This window comes from Drosophila novamexicana, unplaced genomic scaffold, assembly GCF_003285875.2.
Source record: "Drosophila novamexicana strain 15010-1031.04,08,12 unplaced genomic scaffold, DnovRS2.1 tig00000458-arrow-arrow-pilon, whole genome shotgun sequence".
NCBI classification, from domain to species: Eukaryota; Metazoa; Arthropoda; class Insecta; order Diptera; family Drosophilidae; genus Drosophila; species Drosophila novamexicana.
In genome coordinates this window covers 607710-629384 of record NW_020824805.1, presented here as the reverse complement: position 1 = coordinate 629384, position 21675 = coordinate 607710, and the positions used below count along the sequence as shown (strand labels likewise).

General features: G+C 40.1%; 1 protein-coding gene across 1 annotated transcript; it reads left to right on the top strand.

Annotated features, from left to right (window-relative positions):
* Positions 1–19632: 19632 nt before the first annotated feature.
* LOC115760433 (zinc finger protein Xfin) lies at positions 19633–21210 on the top strand. Its single transcript, XM_030701747.1, has 2 exons — positions 19633–19839; positions 19901–21210. Exon 2 carries the CDS (start codon positions 19950–19952, stop codon positions 21099–21101), a length of 1152 nt encoding a protein of 383 aa, XP_030557607.1. The 5' UTR covers positions 19633–19839; positions 19901–19949; the 3' UTR covers positions 21102–21210.
* Positions 21211–21675: the final 465 nt, after the last annotated feature.

Genomic DNA, 21675 nt, shown 5'->3' with positions numbered 1-21675 from the left:
ACTTGGCTAAATATTCCATAGCCAAGTCGAACTTCTTTCTTCTTAATTCTCAATGCTATGAGAATTATCTAACACGTTGTAAAAGACAATTTGCCCGAAATCCGAGACAGTTTTATAATTTTGTAAACTTGAAGCGTAAATCTTCAAGTTTGCCATCTTCTTTTTTTCTTGGCTTGGATAAAGCTAGCAATGACACTGATTCTGCTAACCTCTTTGCTAATTTTTTCCAATCAACTTACTCTTCAGTCTGTCCTAATACTAATGCTTACCCTTATACTATTTCTTCCGCAAGTTATATACCTCCTCTAATTATTTCACACTCCTCTCTCCTATTAGCTATAAACTCTTTAAAGTCTTCTTACTCTCCTGGGCCTGACAATATTCCTAGTTGATTTTTCTCAAGGAGTGTAGTTCTTCCCTTCTTTATCCATTGCTAAAGCTTTTTAATCTATCCCTTGAAACTTCTGTCTTTCCATCTCTTTGGAAAGAATCTTATATCATTCCTCTTCACAAGAAAGGTGGGAAGTCTGATATACGAAATTACAGGGGCATTGCAAAACTGTCCGCTATTCCTAAATTATTTGAAAAAATAATCACTTCGAATTTGCAGCATTTCTGCAAATCAGTTGTTTCCCCTGTTCAACACGGATTCGCAAAGAATCGGTCAACTACGACCAATCTGCTTGAGTTTACTTCCTTGGTAAACGATGCTTTCCTTTCGAAAATGCAAACTGATGTCATTTACACTGACTTCAGTAAGGCGTTTGACTCTGTGCACCATGACATTTTACTTTTTAAACTTGACCGAATAGGTTTCCCCCTGTCTCTTCTGCTTTGGATTAATTCTTATTTAAAAGGTAGGACCCAAAGCGTAATGCTGAGGCTGACTACCTCTAAACGGGTTCACGTTACTTCTGGTGTTCCTCAAGGTAGTCATCTTGAACCTTTACTCTTTACTCTTTTTATAAATGATCTCCCCCCTGTTATATCACATGCCCGTGTACTCATGTATGCGGACGATGTCAAACTTTTTCTATCATACACTAATCCCCTACATCATTCTCGTCTACAAGACGATTTGAACGCTATGCAACTATGGTGTTCGGCCAATCAATTGCATCTAAATTGTTCAAAGTGTATGTTTATGACCTTCAATCGTACTACGCCTTATCTTGTCAGTTATACAATCGACAATATCACTTTGCAACGTATACTAACAGTTAAGGATCTAGGCGTAATTTTTGATTCTAAAATCTGTTTCAATCTTCACATAGATACCATCGTTAATGAGGCAAAAGGTGTACTTGGATTCATTAAACGATGGTCTAAAGAGTTTAACGATCCTTTTATAACAAAACTTCTGTACATCTCTCTTGTTCGCCCTATCTTTGAATACTGCTCTTGCATCTGGTCTCCACAGTATAACAACAGCCAGGATCGTATTGAATCTGTTCAGAAGTAATTTCTGCTTTTTGCCTTACGAGGTTTAAATTGGGACCCTAATCTTCGGTTGCCGTCCTACTCCAGCAGACTGCTTCTTCTCAACCTTCCGTCGTTAACCAACCGTAGGACAATTCTCGGTGTTGTCCTTCTACATAAGTTGATTATTGGCGACATAGATTCTCCTTTTCTGCTAGGGCGTCTTCAATTCTCTGTTCCGGCTAGACCAACCAGAAATTATCGCCCCTTTTTACTATCTACGTGCACAACAGACTACGCTATGCACAATCCTTTTCGCGTGCTATGTACAAATTATAATAGTGAAATTAGCTGTGAAAAGGGGCACAGCTGGCCGGACTGGCAAATAAAACACCTCCATCGGTCGGTGATGCTATTTAGAAAATTGTATCCTTTAACTAGGCTTTTAGCATAAAATTCTATTGTATAATCTATTGAATAATGAGGATGACAGTCGTTTTGTCGACCATTAATAAATTAATAAAAAAATAAACTATACTATGCCTAAGGCGTATGCGATGTTTGAGTTTGCTAGGCGCAATTCTACACAGTTTAAAGACCCTTTCACAAGATTATCTTTATATTCGGCCTCTGCGCGGTCAATATTAGAGTATGCCTCTTATATTTGGAGCCCATCCGCAATTGTGCACTTAAATAGGATTGAAAGGCTGCAAAAACAGTTTTTAAAATTTAATATCCATTGCCATAACTTTGCTGACCCCTTACCGCCATACAGAGCTAGGTGTCGATTACTACATTTGTCATCTCTGGTAGATAGAAGAGTGATATCAGTGTTGCTTTTTCTAAACAATTGAATTGTAGGAGTAATTGACTGCCCTTCCCTTCTAGCACGCGTTGACTTTAATGTTCCGAGCAGGTCTTTGCGATACCATTTGCCGTTTTCTGTGGGGTCTCATAGAACTGCTCATGCAAATAACGAGCCTATCAACAGATCATTTAAGCTTTATAACAGTCTTCCAACTGAAATGCACTTCGATTTTTCTGCCAATAGTGCTTATATTAAACATAAGCTTAAATAATTCTTTCTTTAAAACTAATTAGTTTTAGATTTGTTTTAAGTTTATATTTTCTGTTTAGTTAGTTAGATATTTAATGTAATATTTTTAAGTTAAGATATTCTAAAAGCTTCCAGCATTAGGTAATAAATAAATAAATAAAGCGATGATACCACCCCACTGCGCCTAGGAAGCTTTGCAGCTTCTTGACTTTTCTTCGGATTTGGTTTGCTCCGGACCTCCTTCACTAACCCGCCGCCTGTAATGAAGCCTAAGTAATTTAAGTTGCGAAACTAGAACTTCGATTTTGCAATGCCTATTGTGAGAATTGCTCTCTTGAAGCATTCGGTCACCAATCTCAGGTATTTCATGTGCTTCTGAAAATCTGCCAAAATGATCAACAAATCATAAAAGTGCACCTTAAGGTAGCCGGGCTCACCTTATCCATGAGCCTGCATTATTTATGAGCAGCGTTGTTACTGTAAACGCCTTATATGGCCTGCTCTTTTCCTACATATTGATCAGCCAAAATACATACTTCAGGTGGACGCTAAATATGAATTGCATCTCGTCGATGCGCACCAATATGATCTCGATGCACAGCAGCGGTGAAGTGCCCTTCACCATCACGCTATTCAGAGTCCGGCCGTCTTAATAAAATTTGTTTTCCCAGACGTCATCTCCACCTTAATCCGCCTGTTCCAGGGACTGTCACTCTCCTTAATTTGGTTATTTGCAGCATCTTGTCTACATCGTCCAACACGATCTCTTGCTTTGCCGGTGACAACGGATAATTCCTGTTTTTCACGAGTTCGGCTCATGTTGCAACAGGTGAGTCTTCTCTAGGCCATTATTTGCGACTTCCATATCTGCAAATACACGTGGGTCTATGATCTCCTCACGTCTCACAGCTACAATGGCCTGGCTCTTCGTTATCATACGTCTGCCAGCGTCACTCAATCTAGCTCTTGCCCACCAAAATTCCTATTTCGGGCCGACATGTATGCTCGAACACGTTCTGCATACGGTAAGCCTCTTAAGGTTTTTCCTTTAATTATGTCCTTATTCATATCCTTATTGTTATTGTCATTTAACATTCTTCTTCTATTTGCTTTGACAGGTACTCCTGTGCTGGGTCTCCGCGGTCACCATACCAAACGCACCTGTCCCCAGATTATCCTCCGCTCTCTGGACAGGCAGTCTCTGAAATCGTGATCGCACTGTCTAGAGTTCCAGAAGACTTGCCGTGATTGGGTTCTGCTTCTCACAAATACTTCGTATAGGTTTTCTGTCCACCTCGTCAACCATCGGCTTCGCTCCTTGCGGTTAGCGCGACTGTTGCGCATATCCCGATCGGCCTCCACGACCAATGTTTCGCTCCACCTCTCAGCTCACCTCACTTCAGCTCATCTACGGTAAGTACATCCACACCATACACAAACTTCGCGGCTTGACTTTCCTGCGATTAAGTTTCAAGTACGCCCTTTAGCGTACGTTGGTATACGCAACCTCCGGTTGGAAGTCATCCCCTTTCCTGCCACCAAGACTGGGCTACGAGACGAAAACTCTACTCCACGCGCACCTTGCCTCTGCGAGTTCGGCAGAGGGACGGCGCCTGTTCCCGGATCCGACACCCATCGCCTCCGTGGCGTCGGCGCAGTGTTAGACCCTCCAGCATGGCCCCTGGCGGCCTGACCACACCCATTATCCCCTTCATCAACTCTCTTTCAGCGTTTTTGAAAACTCTAGGTTCCACAGCCTATCTTATTGTGCGAATTCTTTCTCCAGTTCCACCGGAAGCCCCTCCGATCAGATCCCGATCTACCACTTCGGGAATAAATATCCGCAACACATTATAGACAATAAATCTTACAAATATTTACAAATTAATGAATAAATAGATATCACCGACAACTATCGACAACAAAATAACTAACGAAAAACTCCATTTTTGTATTTTTACCAAAACTTCATAAAAAGGGGGAAGAAAAAAATCCTTACACAGGCCAACTACAATTACCTACGCACAAACTGGGCATCATCTGTCAAATGCTCAGTTCGTCAGTGTGACTGATGAACCAACTCCTGCCACATACGACATCAGATGAGTGAAAAATTTGATGTAACCGCATGCTTTTTTTTTTTATTTAATTCAGGACCGACTTCAAGGCAGTCGTGCTTCTTGTCATTGGGCGCTACGGACGTCACAAAAGATTTTGTTTGTTTGTAATTTTTGAAGGAAGCCTATATAATTTACGACACGCCTCCCTTTCTATTCTCTCACAGGCGGAATCGGCCAACGTGTTCTCCCATTTTGCTGCCCAGCTCAGCCCTCTAACTACTTGGGATCTCCTATGTGCTTGACCCGATACCCCCGATAACATGGCCACATAACAAAAAAATATCGACGCTGCCGATAGTACAAAATGCCCTACTACACAAACAATCGAGTTGAAGACTATGTTATATATACATCAAATCATATATACATCCCGGTGGTAAAACGCCAATTTAATTTTAAATTGAGTCTACATACAAAATTATGCACATTGTTGTATATTTTTATTCCCTGAGCCCATGAAAATGGGTTGAAGGGGTAAAATGTATGTAACAGACATTCCCTCTGCTTCTCTGCATCTCCGTCCCCATAAGATATACATATTCTTTACGCCCGAGTCGATGTGGCTATGTCCGTTCATCCGTCCGCTTGTTCGTATGTATTTCTTACGTATGAAGCTCAGAACCTACAAGAGCAAGTGACTTGAAATTTGGAATGTAGATCCTCTTAGTAGCCGAGCAGTACGATATTGTTTCCGATAATCGTTAACCCCGTTTCTAAGTAATCGATAAAAATCTACATCAAAATCGAAACAATTCCCCTACAATTTGTACACGGCAGACATTCCCACTCCGGATGACCTACATGGTTTCGCCACTCCAGGCAAACACTTAATGGCCACATTTGCTGATGACGTGGCAATATTTTACTCCGCCCACTGTGAGTACGAAGCCACTAATGGGGCCCAGGAATACATCCACTTGCTTGAGAGCTGGGCTCGCAGGTGGAACATCAAGCTCAATGCCTCGAAGTACCAGGCGGTCAACTAGACACTGAGGAGTGGCAAGGCTCCAGCAGTCAGGATAGATGGCAGCCCCCTTCACCCTGGCATAAGCGCCAAGTATCTTAGAATTGTACTGGATAAGAGGCTTACCTTTCGGGCGCACATCGATGGGCTTCTCAAGCAGTGCCGCTTTCAGATGGCCAAGGCCAACTGGCTACTAAACCCCAACAGACCATTGTCACTTCGTTGCAAACGGGCAGTTTACAACGTTGTGGTGACGCCAACTTGGAGATACGGTATCCAGGTTTGGGGAACTGCATATCGTACAAATCGACGATGGATTCAGATACTCCAAAACTTTGTCTTGCGCCGAATGACCGGGGCTGACTGGTACGTCAGAAATTCTACCTTGCACAGAGACCTCAAAAAGGAGACTATAGACAGCCAAGTCGAAGCATTCACCAACCGATACAACGAACGCTTGCAGAGGCACTGAAACCGAGTAGCAAGAGACTTGGCTGTGAGGTGTGTAGTCAGGAGGCTCAAGAGAAGATCCTTCAGGGACCTCCTCAAACTAGCCCCAGAGCCCCCGACTACCTACGTGACGATGCAGCCTTACTCATAGAAGACACCTTTGACGTTTGTCCACGATAAAGCCTGAGGACTCGGGTCCTGGTTGGCCAGGCTTGGCGAAATACCACCTAAGTTAACTGTGAATGAATGCTATTTTTGATTCAATACAATAAACATACATAAAATAAAAAAAATCGAAACAAGAGTCACCACAGACGGCATGTAGCTTCTTGAATAGTATATATATCCCCACTACAACCACAAAGCTATAAATCAGTTTAATAAACCAATTTAAGCCACAATTGAAATGCAATTAATTTTTTGAGAATAAACCTTCTATAGTTCAATAAAATCTATTTTTGAACATTTCATCAAGATCGGTTACACAGAAGTTATTACAGAATATGTGTTTAGCTGCCCACGTGGTTGGGGCAGCTAAGACAAATACAAGAATTTCTGTATACATGTAGTAACACACATTACCCACATCTTAATTGACTTCTGTCAACAGCATTGCAATTTCAATTGTTTTTGTGATATTGGTTTTAATACCCTGAAACTATTGAAAATGGGTAAAAAGGGTATAATCTTTTTGTGCAAACGTATGTAACAGGCATATGGAAGCATCTAGATCAGCATCAATAGCCGAGTCGATCTAGCCATGTCCGTCTGTCTGTCCGTTCGTCTACCCGTATGTATGAAAGCAAGGATGTCACAACCTATAAAAGATAGAGAAATTTTAGCTGTAGGTCCTCTAAGTGCCCGCGCAGATCGAGCTTGTTTCCGATATCCGATAACTTACTCCGCTTCCAGCAATCGATAAAAATCGATATCGAAATCCTGTTTTTTGAGCAAATTGTGTAATTAATAAAAGCTAGAGTCACCAAACTTGATATGTCTATTCTGGAATAGTATATATATATCAAGTATCTTTTATTTTATACCGATCGCCACCTCTCCGCTACTACATCATAGCTATAAATCAAGTTATTAACCCAACTTCTATTGCCCACCGATTTAAGATACAATTTTAGTGCAATCTATTTTTTGAGAACACACAAATACTGTAGAATATTTCATTAAGATCGGTTAAGTAAAAACCAAAGTTATGTTTTACTGCGCAATTGGATAGGGTGCAAAATCCAAGAACTTCTCCATACATCTACACACACACATTCATGCCCGCCTGCTTCGAATTACATATACCAACAGCATTGCCCTTGCGGTTCTTTTGTGTGCTGCTATTTTAATTCGTTTTTTTCTCAATAATACTTAATTATTGGTGTGGCTGTTGAGTAGAGGCATAGCAAGTGTTGCGGTCTGTCGCGTGTTCGAGCCCTACTGGGGAAACAGTAATAATGCAGTCAGTTGCGAGTTCGAACCCTGCCAAGGGAACTTTTATTTTTAATTTTTCTTTATTATTTCAAACGAGCGCATTGCGCGAACTGCATTTGGTGTTGGAATAAGAGGGTTCAGAGTATTCCCTAGTCGGGAGCTCCCGACTAGAACCTCTTACTTGTTTTTTTTATGTAGAGTGAGCTGCATTTGGTGTTGTTAGAGCCTCTTTCTTCATTACTAATATATACTACTTCCGCACTGCAAAGTATTATAACTTAATTCGATATATAAATATTTCTGAAAACGATTTTTAGAAAAATCTTAATGTTTTTCATTGAAACAAGAATTTCTTAGCACAAATATATACTTATTAGCAGCTATATAAAAAATGCACTTAATTACTGAGGCAGTAAAGGACATTATACAGTAGTTTGATTTATTTAGTTGCGCCCGCTCAATTCTGTATAATATTGTTCAGCACTGAATTGAAAGACTGGTTCAGTTCCGATGGCACTAGTATTTCGATAGATTTTTCCAAGGAATAACACAAAGTTATGTGTGTCAAGCTAGCATCAGTCAAATATTGTCGATTTTTGGAACCTGGTTCCGGAGCTGGCATCTCTCTTTAATGCATTTCGTTCACTAACCGTACAATCACTAACTATACAATGTAAACACATACCAAATGGCACAATTAGCAATAGTCACTCAAATTTAAATGCTCAATCATGAATTTCTTCGCCCAGTCAGGCATAATGAGAATACACTGATCTTTATTTATCAAAAAAAAAAAATTAATTGACCAATATAAAATATTTATATTTATTTTTTATTTACTGTGGTCCCTACAGTTTGCTTGCATACAAAAATACCTAAGTCGGAATTCTGCAAGGGTTTTTCATCGTCGGCTTCTCAATAAGTTCTAAGAAAAGACCAAAAATTTAAGATTTTTGCGGCTGTGAACATGTACACTCTTTCGAGAGAGCAGTTGTGTGATATTATTAAAAGATTTGACCTGTTCATGGGCAAAATTTCTATTGTCCATGCTTGTAAGGGTAAGGGTGCTTAAACGTTGGGATATGTACATGATAACTTTTTGGGCCGGCCAAGCACGCACACGTACACACTTTTCTATACGGATGGAATTTGAAGTTTTCGGCATTTCTTAATTTTGAGCTCTACACACACACACACACACTCATAAATGTGTGCGAATGAGCTGATCAAGGGTTTGTCGTAAGACAGAGATATTTTCATCAATGGGTGCGTAAATTTAGACAATGACCACGGTCTTTGTTTTTTTTGGCATGCCTCAAAAGACCGCAAAAGGCACAAATGTGTAAACAGGGCATCGGCAATTAATTTACTACCATTAGTTAAATTTTCGTTTCAGCTTTTTAGTTGTTTAGTTTTGTAGTTTGTTTCTACTGTCGTGCTGTGTAAGCTCGCTCGCTACAGATCTTTATTGTAGCCGATTTGTTCTTTATTGTGCAGACCGATCAAAGAGAACGTTTGTATCAAATTCATTGCTACCTTTTTTAGTAATTTCAATTTTATCAAAGATTATGTTATATTGTAAAGTGGAAATTATTTTAAAGTCTTCATTTATTTAATTTATACAAATAATTCGAATTGTTTTGTTCCTTAATGCTTAATGCTGTATCAAATTTTAGCTAGTAGTTTGATGCACCTGTGAATTAACACGTGCATATTTAATCACTTTTCGTAAAACCTATCAAATTGATTAATTGTTTTAGATTAAATGCCTTAGGATTATGATAAAATATATTGATGTACCGAGTAATAAAGCGAATTAATTGCTATCCTTTAAATAAAGATTAAGAATTTATGTATGCCGGGTGACTTCACGATGACGACGACTACGAGCCCAAAGATTGTATTTGCATGGCATTTGACTTGCAGTCACAATTAGAAACAACTTATGACAGAATGCTGGGTGTGAGTCATGCCAACAATTAGGCTGTCCCTTCAGCATGAGCGTCGTAATCCGATCAATACTCAGAAGCAGCATTGTTCGTCTTTTAATTGAACCGCAAACGATGATACACATTGACCCTCAACTTAAATTGTCGGAGTTCAGTGGAGTCTGCACAGAGTAGTCCGATTTTTCGATTCTGTTCGTCACGATCATTGATAAGGCTCCGTACTTGCCCAATATTGATAATCTCTAGAATCTACTGTCATGCCTCAAAAAAGCAGCACAAAATATAATTCGCTTATTACAAATGCCAAAGGCTAATTATGATACAGCCTTAGAGCTGCTTAATAATAACCAGCAATATATTTTCATACCCGGTTTTGGGTATGCAACGGCAAATCCTTACCCTTTTGACCGCGTTGCTATTCAAATGAACACACCACTGAAGGTATTAATCTGGAATGTCAACGGCATTTCAGGTAAAGTACTAGAGCTGGGGGCCCTAATACAAAAACACGCCATCGTAATAATTCTGCTGTCGGAAACTAGAACCAACGGTCTTCTTTCCCCAGGCCTACCCTGTACACTGGACTCAAAATCGCTTAGCTAGTGGCGGCTGCGCTGTCTTCGTCCAGAGAAACCTGGTTCACTTCCCGCACTTGAGCATTGTAAATCGTCTTTACCAATATTCGACGGTGAAACGTCGACTGATGACTTCAACGTCATACTCAACTCGGCTAGAAGCAGATATCTAGTGGGAGGCACATCATGCACATCACTGTGGGGCGCAAATAGCAGCAATGCGCGCGGCCTTCAACTTGCTAACAGCCTAGCACATCGTCAAGCGAAGGTACTGGCCACAGATTCTCCCACAAGATACCCGTACAGCAGCAGGGGCACTCCGTCTTGCATAGACTTTCCGAGGTTGATCAAATCACGCACGGATCTCGGTGTCTTCCAGAGACAGATGAGTGAAAGTATACGCCTCAATACTGAAATTGGCACTGGATTGGATGTAGAGGACGCAAAGATTCTTGCAGCAGCAGCCGAAGCCACTCACCCCCCAGTTGCCAGGCGCCTGGATAGTGCTGGCAACGGACTGCCCGCAGATATAGCCAACCTGATCAGAATCATGAGGCGGTGCAGACGCAGGTTCCAGACGACTCAGCATCCGGGGACAAGGCGGAGTGGCAAAGAGCGGATCGGCAACGCATGGAGGCTCTTTGCAGACACTAATACGCTTTTCCAGAAGGTTGGAGAGCATGGACTTTACCCATGACTCAGGATACTCGCTCTGGCGAGAAACTAAAAACCTGAAGCACCATCCCTGGAGAACCGTTTCTCTTCTTCGCCACAATGGAACATACTGCCTTACAGACGAAAAGCAAGCTGATACCTTCGCCAGCCACCTGGAGAACGGCTCACACCTTTCGATTTGGCCTCCCCAGAAGAGCTCGATGAGACTACCCGAACGTTGGAGACTCCGCTTCAGATATCACCACCTATCGGCCCCATCCGCGTGGAGGAGGTGATCAACATCGTCCAAGCCCTTCCCACCACTCCGGTGACCCTGCCAATGCGCGCGCTCATTTTTATAACGTTGATCTTCAACGCCATATAAAGGACGCAATACTTCCATGCCCAGTGGAAGTTAGCGAGGATCCATATGATCCATATGTCAGGCAAGCCGGAATATGACTCTGAGTCATACCGGCCGATCAGTCTCCTGCCTGCCGTGTCGAAGGTTTGGGAAAGACTGATTGCTGCCCGACTTGCAAGGCTTATAGATCAAATGGCCATTCTTCCCGATCAACAATTTGGGCTTAGGCGCTGTTGAATAGGTTCACAGACGACAAAAACTATTGCTATGAAAGTTAAGCAGGCCTTCGACGAAGTCTGGATAGATGGATTGCTCCAGAAAATCAAGATGAGTCTTCCCTCCCCTTCTCTCTACTTTTGCACTCTTATCTAATGAAGCGTATGCTTGAAGTCAAATTCAGGACAGCAATCTCTCCGGTTTGCTATATGAAGGCGGGTGTCTCTCAAGGCAGCGTACTGGGCCCCTTCCTCTACAATTTGTACACGGCAGACATTCCCACTCCGGATGACCTACATGAGTTCGCCACTCCAGGCAAACACTTAATGGCCACATTTGCTGATGACGAGGCAATATTTTACTCCGCCCACTGTGAGTACGAAGCCACTAATGGGGCCCAGGAATACATCCACTTGCTTGAGGCGGTCAACTAGACACTGAGGCGTGGCAAGGCTCCAGCAGTCAGGATAGATTGCAGCCCCCTTCACCCTGGCATAAGCGATAAGTATCTTGGAATTGTACTGGATAAGAGGCTTACCTTTCGGGCGATGGGCTTCTCAAGCAGTGCCGCTTTAAGATGGCCAAGGCCAACTGGTTACTAAACCCCAACAGCCCATTGTCGCTTCGCTGCAAACGAGAAGTTTACAATGTCGTGGTGGCGCCAGCTTGGAAATACAGTATCCAGGTTTGGGAAATCGCATCTTGTACAAATCAAAGACAGACTAAGACACTCCAAAACTTTGCCTTGCGCCGAATGACCGGGGCTGACTGGTACCTCAGAAATTCTACCTTGCACAGAGACTTTAAAATCGAGACTAAAGACAGCCAAGTCGAAGCATTCACCAACCGATACAACAAACGCTTGCAGAAACACTGCAACCGAGTAGCAAGAGACTTAGCTGGGACCTCCTCCAAACTAGACACAGGAGACGCCCCAGAGCCACCCGACTACCTACGTGACGATGCAGCCTTACTCAAAGAAGACGCCTTTGACGTTTGTCCACGATAAAGGACCCAACCAGGCTTGGCGAAATACCACCTATATATATTGATTCAATACAATAAGCAAAAACAAATATATATATATATATTAAAGTATACAGCGTTGCCAGAAACTGTAAAATTCGTATCGCGCTTTAGCAACGTACACTCCTAAATCCCTGCTGGGACAGAAAAACGTCCTAAGAAAAAGATTTATTGTCACTAAGAGTCGATCGAATACATATGCATTTATTGACGTCAAAGGTCATTCTATTCACAAATGTAATTTTTGCAAATGTAGGCTTGCTCTGTGCCTAATTTGCTTGCAAAAGAAAAAAAAATTGTTTGAAAACCATCAGTGGATAGTCTGCGGCTCCTGTGCTTGCAGAGAGCGTGTATTAAGAAGCCTATTAGTCGGTTGCATATAGCTCACACGATATAAGGCATCGTTTTTTTGTCTGCCACCACAGCAACCTTCTTCCTCATTCCAAAATATCTTGGCATCAACCTTATTTTCGCAAGCGACCACCGCTCCGCATCTAAAGCACGAAGTTATCATGCTTGCCACTGCTATCATCAAACTTAAAAATGTTACTGGCTCCTTGGTGCGCTGCCGTGCTCGACTCTGGGTCGCAGCTGCAAATAAATGTACAGTATTGAGCTAAGGGTCATGCTTGATGGCTCGCTACTATCTCTGGACACTCGGCATGAGTCTCAACATCAGGAGATACAGAAATTCAAGCTAGACACCGTCATCTACGGTGAAAAACCATCATCGTTTCTCTCACTGCGTGTTATGAACCAACTGGCTATGGATAAGAAAACAGACATTCCCAAACGATAAATCGATGTAGCTGATGTCATCTTGGGAGTACTCGCCAAGGGTAACTGTAATCTGCGAAAATGGTGCTCCAGCGACTCAACTGTATTGCTGAATGTACCGAAAGAAGACAATCGTTGCTTAAATCTGTCGCTGGAAGCAACATATCGAAAACTTTAGACCTCGTTTAGGACCCTGGCTCAGACTGTTTTATTTTTTCCAAAAGGCTGACAAAACGATCAATACTGTTCCCAATTGCTCGTTTTTACGACCCCCTTGGTTTTGTAGGTCCTATAATATCAAAATCAAACATATTTATGCAGGATCTCTGAAGGCAAAATCTGAACTGGGATGACAGTTTGCCCACACACTTAGCCACAGCCTGTGTTAACTAGACATTCACAGATTTTGTGATGCCAGCCTGAGCGCGTATGTAGTATGCATCTATGCAGTCTCAACGTAATATGTCAAGAACAGTGTACTTCTCTTATGCTCCAACCCGCGTTTAGTATCCATGAAAAAATTATCACAGTGTCAAAGCTGGAACTCTGCGGAGCTGTACTGTATACTATCAACAAATCTGCGAAATATGCCAAATAAAATTGTTCATCTATCGTTTTTACAGTTGGTCAGACGCTGCGGTGGTGCTAGATTGCATTCGTAATGATCCTTCAAAATTCAAATTCAATATCCAGAAGAGTGGCCTACCTCCTAGGTGCCCGTCGAACCCTTGCAACAATTTCGACGCAAGATCTTACTCGGAAGTTCACAGCAAATTGATCTCTCGAGTGGCTGCAAATTTATCAACTAGTTCTTCAAACTGCAACAAGTCTTCGCTTATATTTACAAATTTGTAAATGGATGCCGAGAAGCAAAACTGACTGTAGACGTTGTGCATCATGTTGAAAGGCTATTAGTGGCGATAACTTCAAGGCACAGAAGGATAAGCCTCACTCATTTCTTAATGACTTCAGCCTTCTTCGCATCTGTGGATGACTGAAACTCTCATCGTTGGACTTCTCTGCACGACATCCGATTATATGACCCCATCAGCATCCTGTGACGCGAGAAATGATATTTATTTATTTCTTATTGGTCAACAAAACGAGTGTCTTCCTAATTATTTAATACTTCAAATTATAAATATGAAATGATAAAAGCCTAATGAGAATACACAATTCTCTCATAGCATCACCGACACGATGGAGGTGTTTTACAGCTAGTTTTGTCAGTGACGTTATTACATGCTGGACCTCGCACCTATGTTATAAATTCGGCTCCACTACACTATTTTCCCACAAAACCGATATATAATGGTTTATCTGACTCTCTGTCGACCTTCAAGAATCGGTCTGAAAATGCAACAAACTTTGTAGGTCACGAATGAGATAGCAAATATGAAGCGATTGTTCCTAAATGACGCGCATGTCAAGGCTGTTCACTATTTTTCATTAACCGACTCAATTGAAGGGTCGTCCCCGCCTCCTCGCTCCACGCTCTTTGGTGGACCATTGGAGGACCTCGTGAAGATTGCAAAACACCACTTCTATTCTTCTGTTGATCCTTCCATTTCGTATTAAGATGAGCTGCGCACGCTCGTCTACCACAACACGGCAATTATTAATTCTCGAATCTTACTTCCACTTTTAAAGCATCCAGGGGATCTTCACTATTGATGCACAATTAATGGGTATTGGCCAGCTCAACTTTAATCGGCTCACCTATTTTCAGCGCGTCACATACCTCCAAAAGATATTCCGAGCGCTCCGAACGGTGCACTCCTCGGACCATACTCGGCATCAAGTATGTAGTTCTTGTAAAAAGAACAAAGTAGTCTGAAGTGCTGAAGTAGTCATTAGCAAGAGTACTAGATCCAATCTCACGATCTGATGGGGTATTAAAAGTCCCTGGGCTTCAGACCACAACTGGAATCATACACAAAGCCATACGAAAGCTATGACTACTGCCAAATCAGCATGCTGTGGAAAGCCCTTGCATTCCAACGAGGGAAGACTGTTTGGTCAAGTAACCAATGCAGACAACGGCGACATCTCTGCTGATTGCAGTGCGCCTCAGCCAACAGCAGAATTTCACAAAAATTATATGCAGCCTACAATTACGGTCATTCGTATTAAATATCTTTTGCGTGATCTTTTTAAATAAATTGTTAACCGATCATTATAACAGTGAATGCATTTCTTATAGAATACCGTTTCTAAGCAAAACCTTTTCGAGTTGGAACTGGATTATATGATCTTGCAAAATCTTCCGTACCCTGAACCAATTGTAGATTGGTAAATAGGATATATTGTATTTGTGCAAATGTATGTAAGAGGCAGAATGAAGCATCTTCGACCCCATAAAGTATATTCTTGATCAGCATCAACAGCCGAGTCGATCTAGCCATGTCCGTTCGTCTGTCCGTTTGTATGAACGCAAGGATCTTAGAAACTTCAGAAACCAGAGACTTGAAATCAGCAGTAGGTCCTCCTAGTCCATGCGCAGATAGATATTGTTTCCGATAATCGATAACATGCTCCGTTTCCAAGCAATCGATAAAAATCGATATCGATATCCTGTTTTTTGAGCAAATTGGGTTAATAATAAGAGCTAGAGTCACCAAACATGATATGTTGCTTCTAGAATCTATGGTACAATAAGATATAGATGGTACAATAAGATATAGATCGGTTAAGAAATACGTTTTTGCGGCACCATCGCAAATTAGAAGAATATCTGTATACATGTGCACACATACATTGTTTTGTTTTCTGTTCTACTATTTTAATTCCGTTTTTCTAACTTAGACTCAATTATTGGTGTGGCAATTGGATAGAGGCGGTGGGAAGTGGTGTTGTCTGTCGCGAGCTCGAGACCTACCGGGGAAACTCTTTTTTTTTTATTATGGCTGGTGTATCTGTTGAGTAGAGACGGCGGCAAGTAGTGCGGTTAGTTGCAAGTTCGAACCCTGCCAAGGGAACTTAGTTTTTTCTTTTAAACTTATCCTTGTTACTACTAAAGTAAAAGAGAGCGTAGCACGGGCTGAATTCGGTGTTGGAATAAGAGGGTTCAGGGTATCCCCCAGTCGGGAGCCCCTGACTAGAACCTCTTACTTGATTTTACTGAAGTCAATTGCAAAATATGCAAGTTGATTTCACCTAATCGTGCTCAAAATTTAAACGGGATGTTAAAAAATAACCAAGCACGCGATCATTTTTAAGTTTAATAATGATACAAACAAATCACAGTTCATCTTAGATGGTATTTGGTTACCCGACAAGCTGTGATGGCAGAGTATTCAGCCGATGATGACATAAGCGGAAACGGTATTATGGAAAAACTTGACTTCATTTCTTTTGCCAATATTCATCGAATAATTTCTCACAGAGATATTTGAAAATGAGTTTTATATTGATAAAAAAACAAAAAAGTTGTACCTTTCTTATAATATATTCAGCAAAGTATTGGAATTTACGACAACACATATCAGATGAAACACATATCAGCGGAAATTTCACAAATATCTTTGAACGATTTTTGAAAGCCAAATTTTATTACAATTTCTTTTCGCCAATTTTTTGTGAAGATCTTTCAAAATAAGTTTGAACGCGAAGCCTTATCCACTACTTGGATCACCAATCAATCAGTCAGTCAGGATAAACATTTTTATATATAGAGATATGACAGTAATAGTAAACTTGCACAAAGTTACCTTAATGAAGCACAACAAACACATTCCCAGACTTGATGTTGCGACATGATAAAACTCCATATGTATGATGTTGGTAAAATTATTAAAAAGAAGGGAGCATGTTGTCACACAGTCTATTGATAGTAACATTGGGATTGGGTACAGTTGTATATTGATGCATTCAACGATGTATATGAAGTTACGTTAAAATTGCAATAAAAGCAACTTGTATATAGTGACTTTTTATATAATGGATGGAGCTATCCTACATAACAAATAAAATGTTAGCGCAATTTGTAAATCGCGAAAGTAAGTGCCTTGAAAACGAAGATTTGTTTAATGGGACCAACTCACTCATTTAACCCTAAAGTACCAACAACAAATGTTGGCAAAACCATTTTTAAACAAGTAAGAGGTTCTAGTCGGAAGCTCCTGACTAGGGGATACCCTGAACCCACTTCTTCCAACATCAAGTATATATATATATATAGCAGGCCGTCATAGAATCAGAATTCAGTCATAGACCCATGTGATCGGGTCTAAGTGCATTCTCATGTGCAACTGGGTACAGCATTACTTTTCTGCAAGCCATTTTGATTTTCGGGAACTTAATGATAAAGTGAAGGGCATTAACAGATTGTAATACTTTCACGGACGCAACGGACATAAGGTCAAAGGTCATAAGGTCTTATGAAATATCCTATATTAAGTGTTATGTGTTAACTTTTATACATATATATTCTATTTTAGAAGCTATATGTCAAGTTTGGTGACTCTAGCTCTTATTATTTACCAAAATTGCCCAAAAAACAGGATATCGATATAGATTTTTATCGATTGCTTGGAAATGGAGGAAGTTATCGATTATCGGAAACAAACCCGATCTGCGCGGGAACTAGGAGCACCTACATCATTTCAAGTCTCTAGCTCTTATAGCTTCTGAGATCCTTGCGTTCATACATACGGACGGACGGACGGACGGACAGACAGACGGACATGACTAGATCGACTCGGCTATTGATGCTGATCAAGGATATATATACTTTATGGGGTCGGAGATGCTTCCTTCTGCTTGTTACATACATTAGGATTTTGCACAAATACAATATACCCTTATACGAATTTTTAATGTGTTCAGGGTATAAAAACATGTAAAAGGCTCTAGTCGGGAGAATACCCTAAATCCTCTTATTCAAACACAAAATGCAGTTCGCGCAACGCGTTCGTTTAAAGTAATTAAGATAAATTTACAAAAAAGTTCCCTTGGCAGGGTTCGAACTCGCAACTGACCGCATTACTTGCTGCGACTCTACTCAACAGCCACACCAGCCAACAAAAGAAGTAAAAACTGTTTCCCCGGTAGGGCTCTAACTCGCGACAGACCCCACCACTTGCTATGCCTCTACTCAGCAGCTAAACCAATAATTGAGTATTATTGAGAAAAAAAAAACGAATTCAAATAGCAGCAGAGAAAACAATCGCAATTGCAATGGTGTTGTTAAAATTCGAAACAGACGCACATGAAAGTGTGTGTTTACATGTATTCAGAAATGCTTGGAATTTGCGCTAGCGCTCCCATCCATTTGCGCAGTATAACACATAACTTTTGGGTTATTGTTTCCGATCTTGATTAAATTTTCTACAGTATATCATATTGTACCATAAAATATTTGTGTATTCTCAAAAAGTCATTTGCATTTAAATTGTGGCTTATAGAAAACTTGATTTATAGCTATGTGGTGTTAGCGGGGAGGTGGCGATAGGTATAAAATGAAAGATACTTGATATATATATATTATTCTAGAAGCAAGTTTGGTGAATCTAGCTCCTAATGTTTACTCAACTTGCTCAAAAAACAGGATTTCGATTTCGATTTTTATCGATTGCTTGGAAACGGAGTAAGTTATCGGTTATCGGAAACAAACTCGTTCTGCGCAGGCACTTGGAGGACCTACAGCTAAAATTTCAGTCCCTAGTTTTTATTGGTTTTGATATCCTTGCGTTCATACATACGCACAGACGGACGGACAGACAGAAAGGGAAACGCTTGACGCGCTTGCTCACTTTCATTTGAATGATTGTATGGTCATAAAATATATTATACAATATAATAAAATATTCAAAATATTGAATGATTTAGAAAAATTACTTATACAAAAACGAAAAGATTACAAATATTGAATGCTTTAATAAAGTTTAGTTTTCATATGAGAATTAAATAATAAATAAAGGGTAAGAAAACTCTGCGCGGCCATTCTGCAATCAAAATCCGATATCGTAACAAGCAGTTTCTTGTAGTGAGAGCCAGAAATATCAGCGAAAAATCATTTCCCGCTCTCTAAGCTCTTCACTCTTCAAGCAAGTAAACGAGTTACAGAAATTAAGTCTCTATGAGAGGGGCTATTTAATTTTTTAAGCTGAAATGGTTCGTGCTCGAACATTGTGGCTTAACCACAGCTTTTAGTAAACAATGCTCTCCATCTTGTTCTAATTTTTCTGAATTTGTATGGTTCTGATTTTATTTACGTACCACTTTAAAAAAGAAAAGCCGGTTTACTTTAATTAAAATTTCCATAAAAATATTTTTTTTTAGTTTAGAGATTCTAACTGAACCATAAGATAATATTGCAGTTATTGGGTCTCGTCTAATTTTTTTTTTTTTTTGAATACAAGTTACTCAGTCTTTCGTAAACCGATACTTTCGTCCGTTTTTCACAATTTTCTCCATAAAATAAAATGTAAATTCCTTCTTAATTTAATATTAATAATTTATTTATGTCCCTGACTAATAATGAGTGTTGTCAGCAAACAACAGTTACATTTTTGCAATGGATGAATATTAGAGTGATGCACAACCAGTGTAGATGGGCTATACATATATCAAACTTGTGCGTTTTGTAACAATTAATCGATAAGCTTAATCGCATCCAATAAACTTGTCGGTAGGAAATTGTTAAAATAAATTACGAAAGTTAATATATTTAGTTTTTTTTGTATGTACGTACAGTCCTTTATATGTGTCATTTATGAAAACTAAAATAACGATAATGCATTTGCCTTGTTCTGGTGATGACCAATTTTTGTAACAAGAATGGCCGACGCCCACGCCCAAAAAATAATTTAATGTTCAATAATTGTACCTCTGGTAAACTTGATCGCATATAATTGTATCACTATATTTTACATATATTTATAATTACTTGCAGATGTTTTAAAAACGCAAAATTCCAATTTTGGCGAAATATCGAAATCGCAATGTCACAAATAATTCCAATTACACCCACACCACAAATGCTGACGACATCAACAATAACACCAGTTGAAACTGCAAAACCACAACTCTCTTATCCATCTGTAGTTGACGGTGCTCACACAAATGAACTGGCTTCAGCACCAGATGTTATATTAAGGGCGTCAACTATATTTGGCGAGTTTAAGCATAACTCTTCATTGGATCTCGAAAATGTACATAACACGATGGAGACTGAGAACAATTTAATATCAGACACTCTAGAACTTGGCGGTGACTCTAAAATTCGAATAATGCCAACTATAAAGCTGTTGGCTACTCCTCATGCAGCAGATCCCAAACGAAAATTCGTATGTCCGTACGATAACTGCACAAAAAGCTATGGAAAAAGTTCCCACCTTCGCTCCCATCTCACGTGGCATACAGGCATTAAACCCTTTGTCTGCACTGAGCCAAAATGCGGGAAGGGATTCACCCGTTCTGACGAACTTAATCGTCATCTGCGCACCCATACGGGAGAAAAACCGTTTGAATGCAGCCAGTGCAGTAAAAAGTTTTCTCGAAGCGATCATCTAACCAAGCATTTGGCAACCCACGATAGGCAGTTAAAGAGTAATAACCTAAAACGTTCGATGCCTAATACAAGACTAAAAGCAACGAAAAAAAATGCATCAGACGCAGACTCGGGCTATCATTTTATGGCTGTACTTGGAGGGGGTGAAACAAGTACAAATCAAAATCAACAATCACAGCCCGCAACAATATCTGCATTTGAGCACACTCCACTAAGAATTAAATTAGAGAGGTCAGAACATAGTGACAAATATCAGATATCCCCCTTACCTGAAAACCAATTGTCAGCAGGTCTTAGCGACAAGTCCGAGGTTAAATATGAGCCTGCAGAGGAAATTGTACGCACACTTTCGCAATTACCGTCACAGGATGGTCCCACTACCTACGGTATGCCCCATTTTGTGCAAGATAGACCCTTTCGTTGTCGTCAATGTGAGAAAAGATTTAAACGCCAAGATGATCTAAACCGTCATAATCGCACGCATACGGGTGAGAAGCCTTACGCATGTACTCAATGTTGTCGACGATTTGTTCGCAGTGATCACCTGAAAAAACATCAACAGACTCATCTAAAATCGCGATAGCTTCTTAGATAACAATTTATTTTAAAGGCAGTAGCATCCGAAGAACATTTAGTTGAATCAGGCCAGTGTTTGGGAGCAAAAATTATAATAAAATGAATTCACAAACTAACTATAATCTACGATTTTTATTTCTATCCCTTGACATCACGAAATTCGGAAGATTTCTAGCGATGCGTACAAAGTGCGGCTTAAAAGAATTCAGCATACCTCGTTTCTGAATATACAAATAATTTCCAGAATAACATGTTTTTTATAACCGGCGTGGTTTTTAAAGAAGAATGCATATTGGAATACTGGAGCTCAGGCGCTCCATTAAGCTGTTTTTAACTCCATTAAAAATTTAATTTTAAAATTTAATTTATCAACTTTCAGTAGAAACCAAATTTGTTTTTATGTACTGTATCAATTTTTTTCACAAGCTGAATTATATTTATATATGCAAGGACTGCAAACCCGGCTTAAACCAAACTGCTTTAACTGAAACTGAAAAAATTTTATAAGTTGTAAATTGGGGTTCAAAAAAAAATATTTTTTCATACAAACACGCATTTAAATTCCCACGCTAAGATAAAGG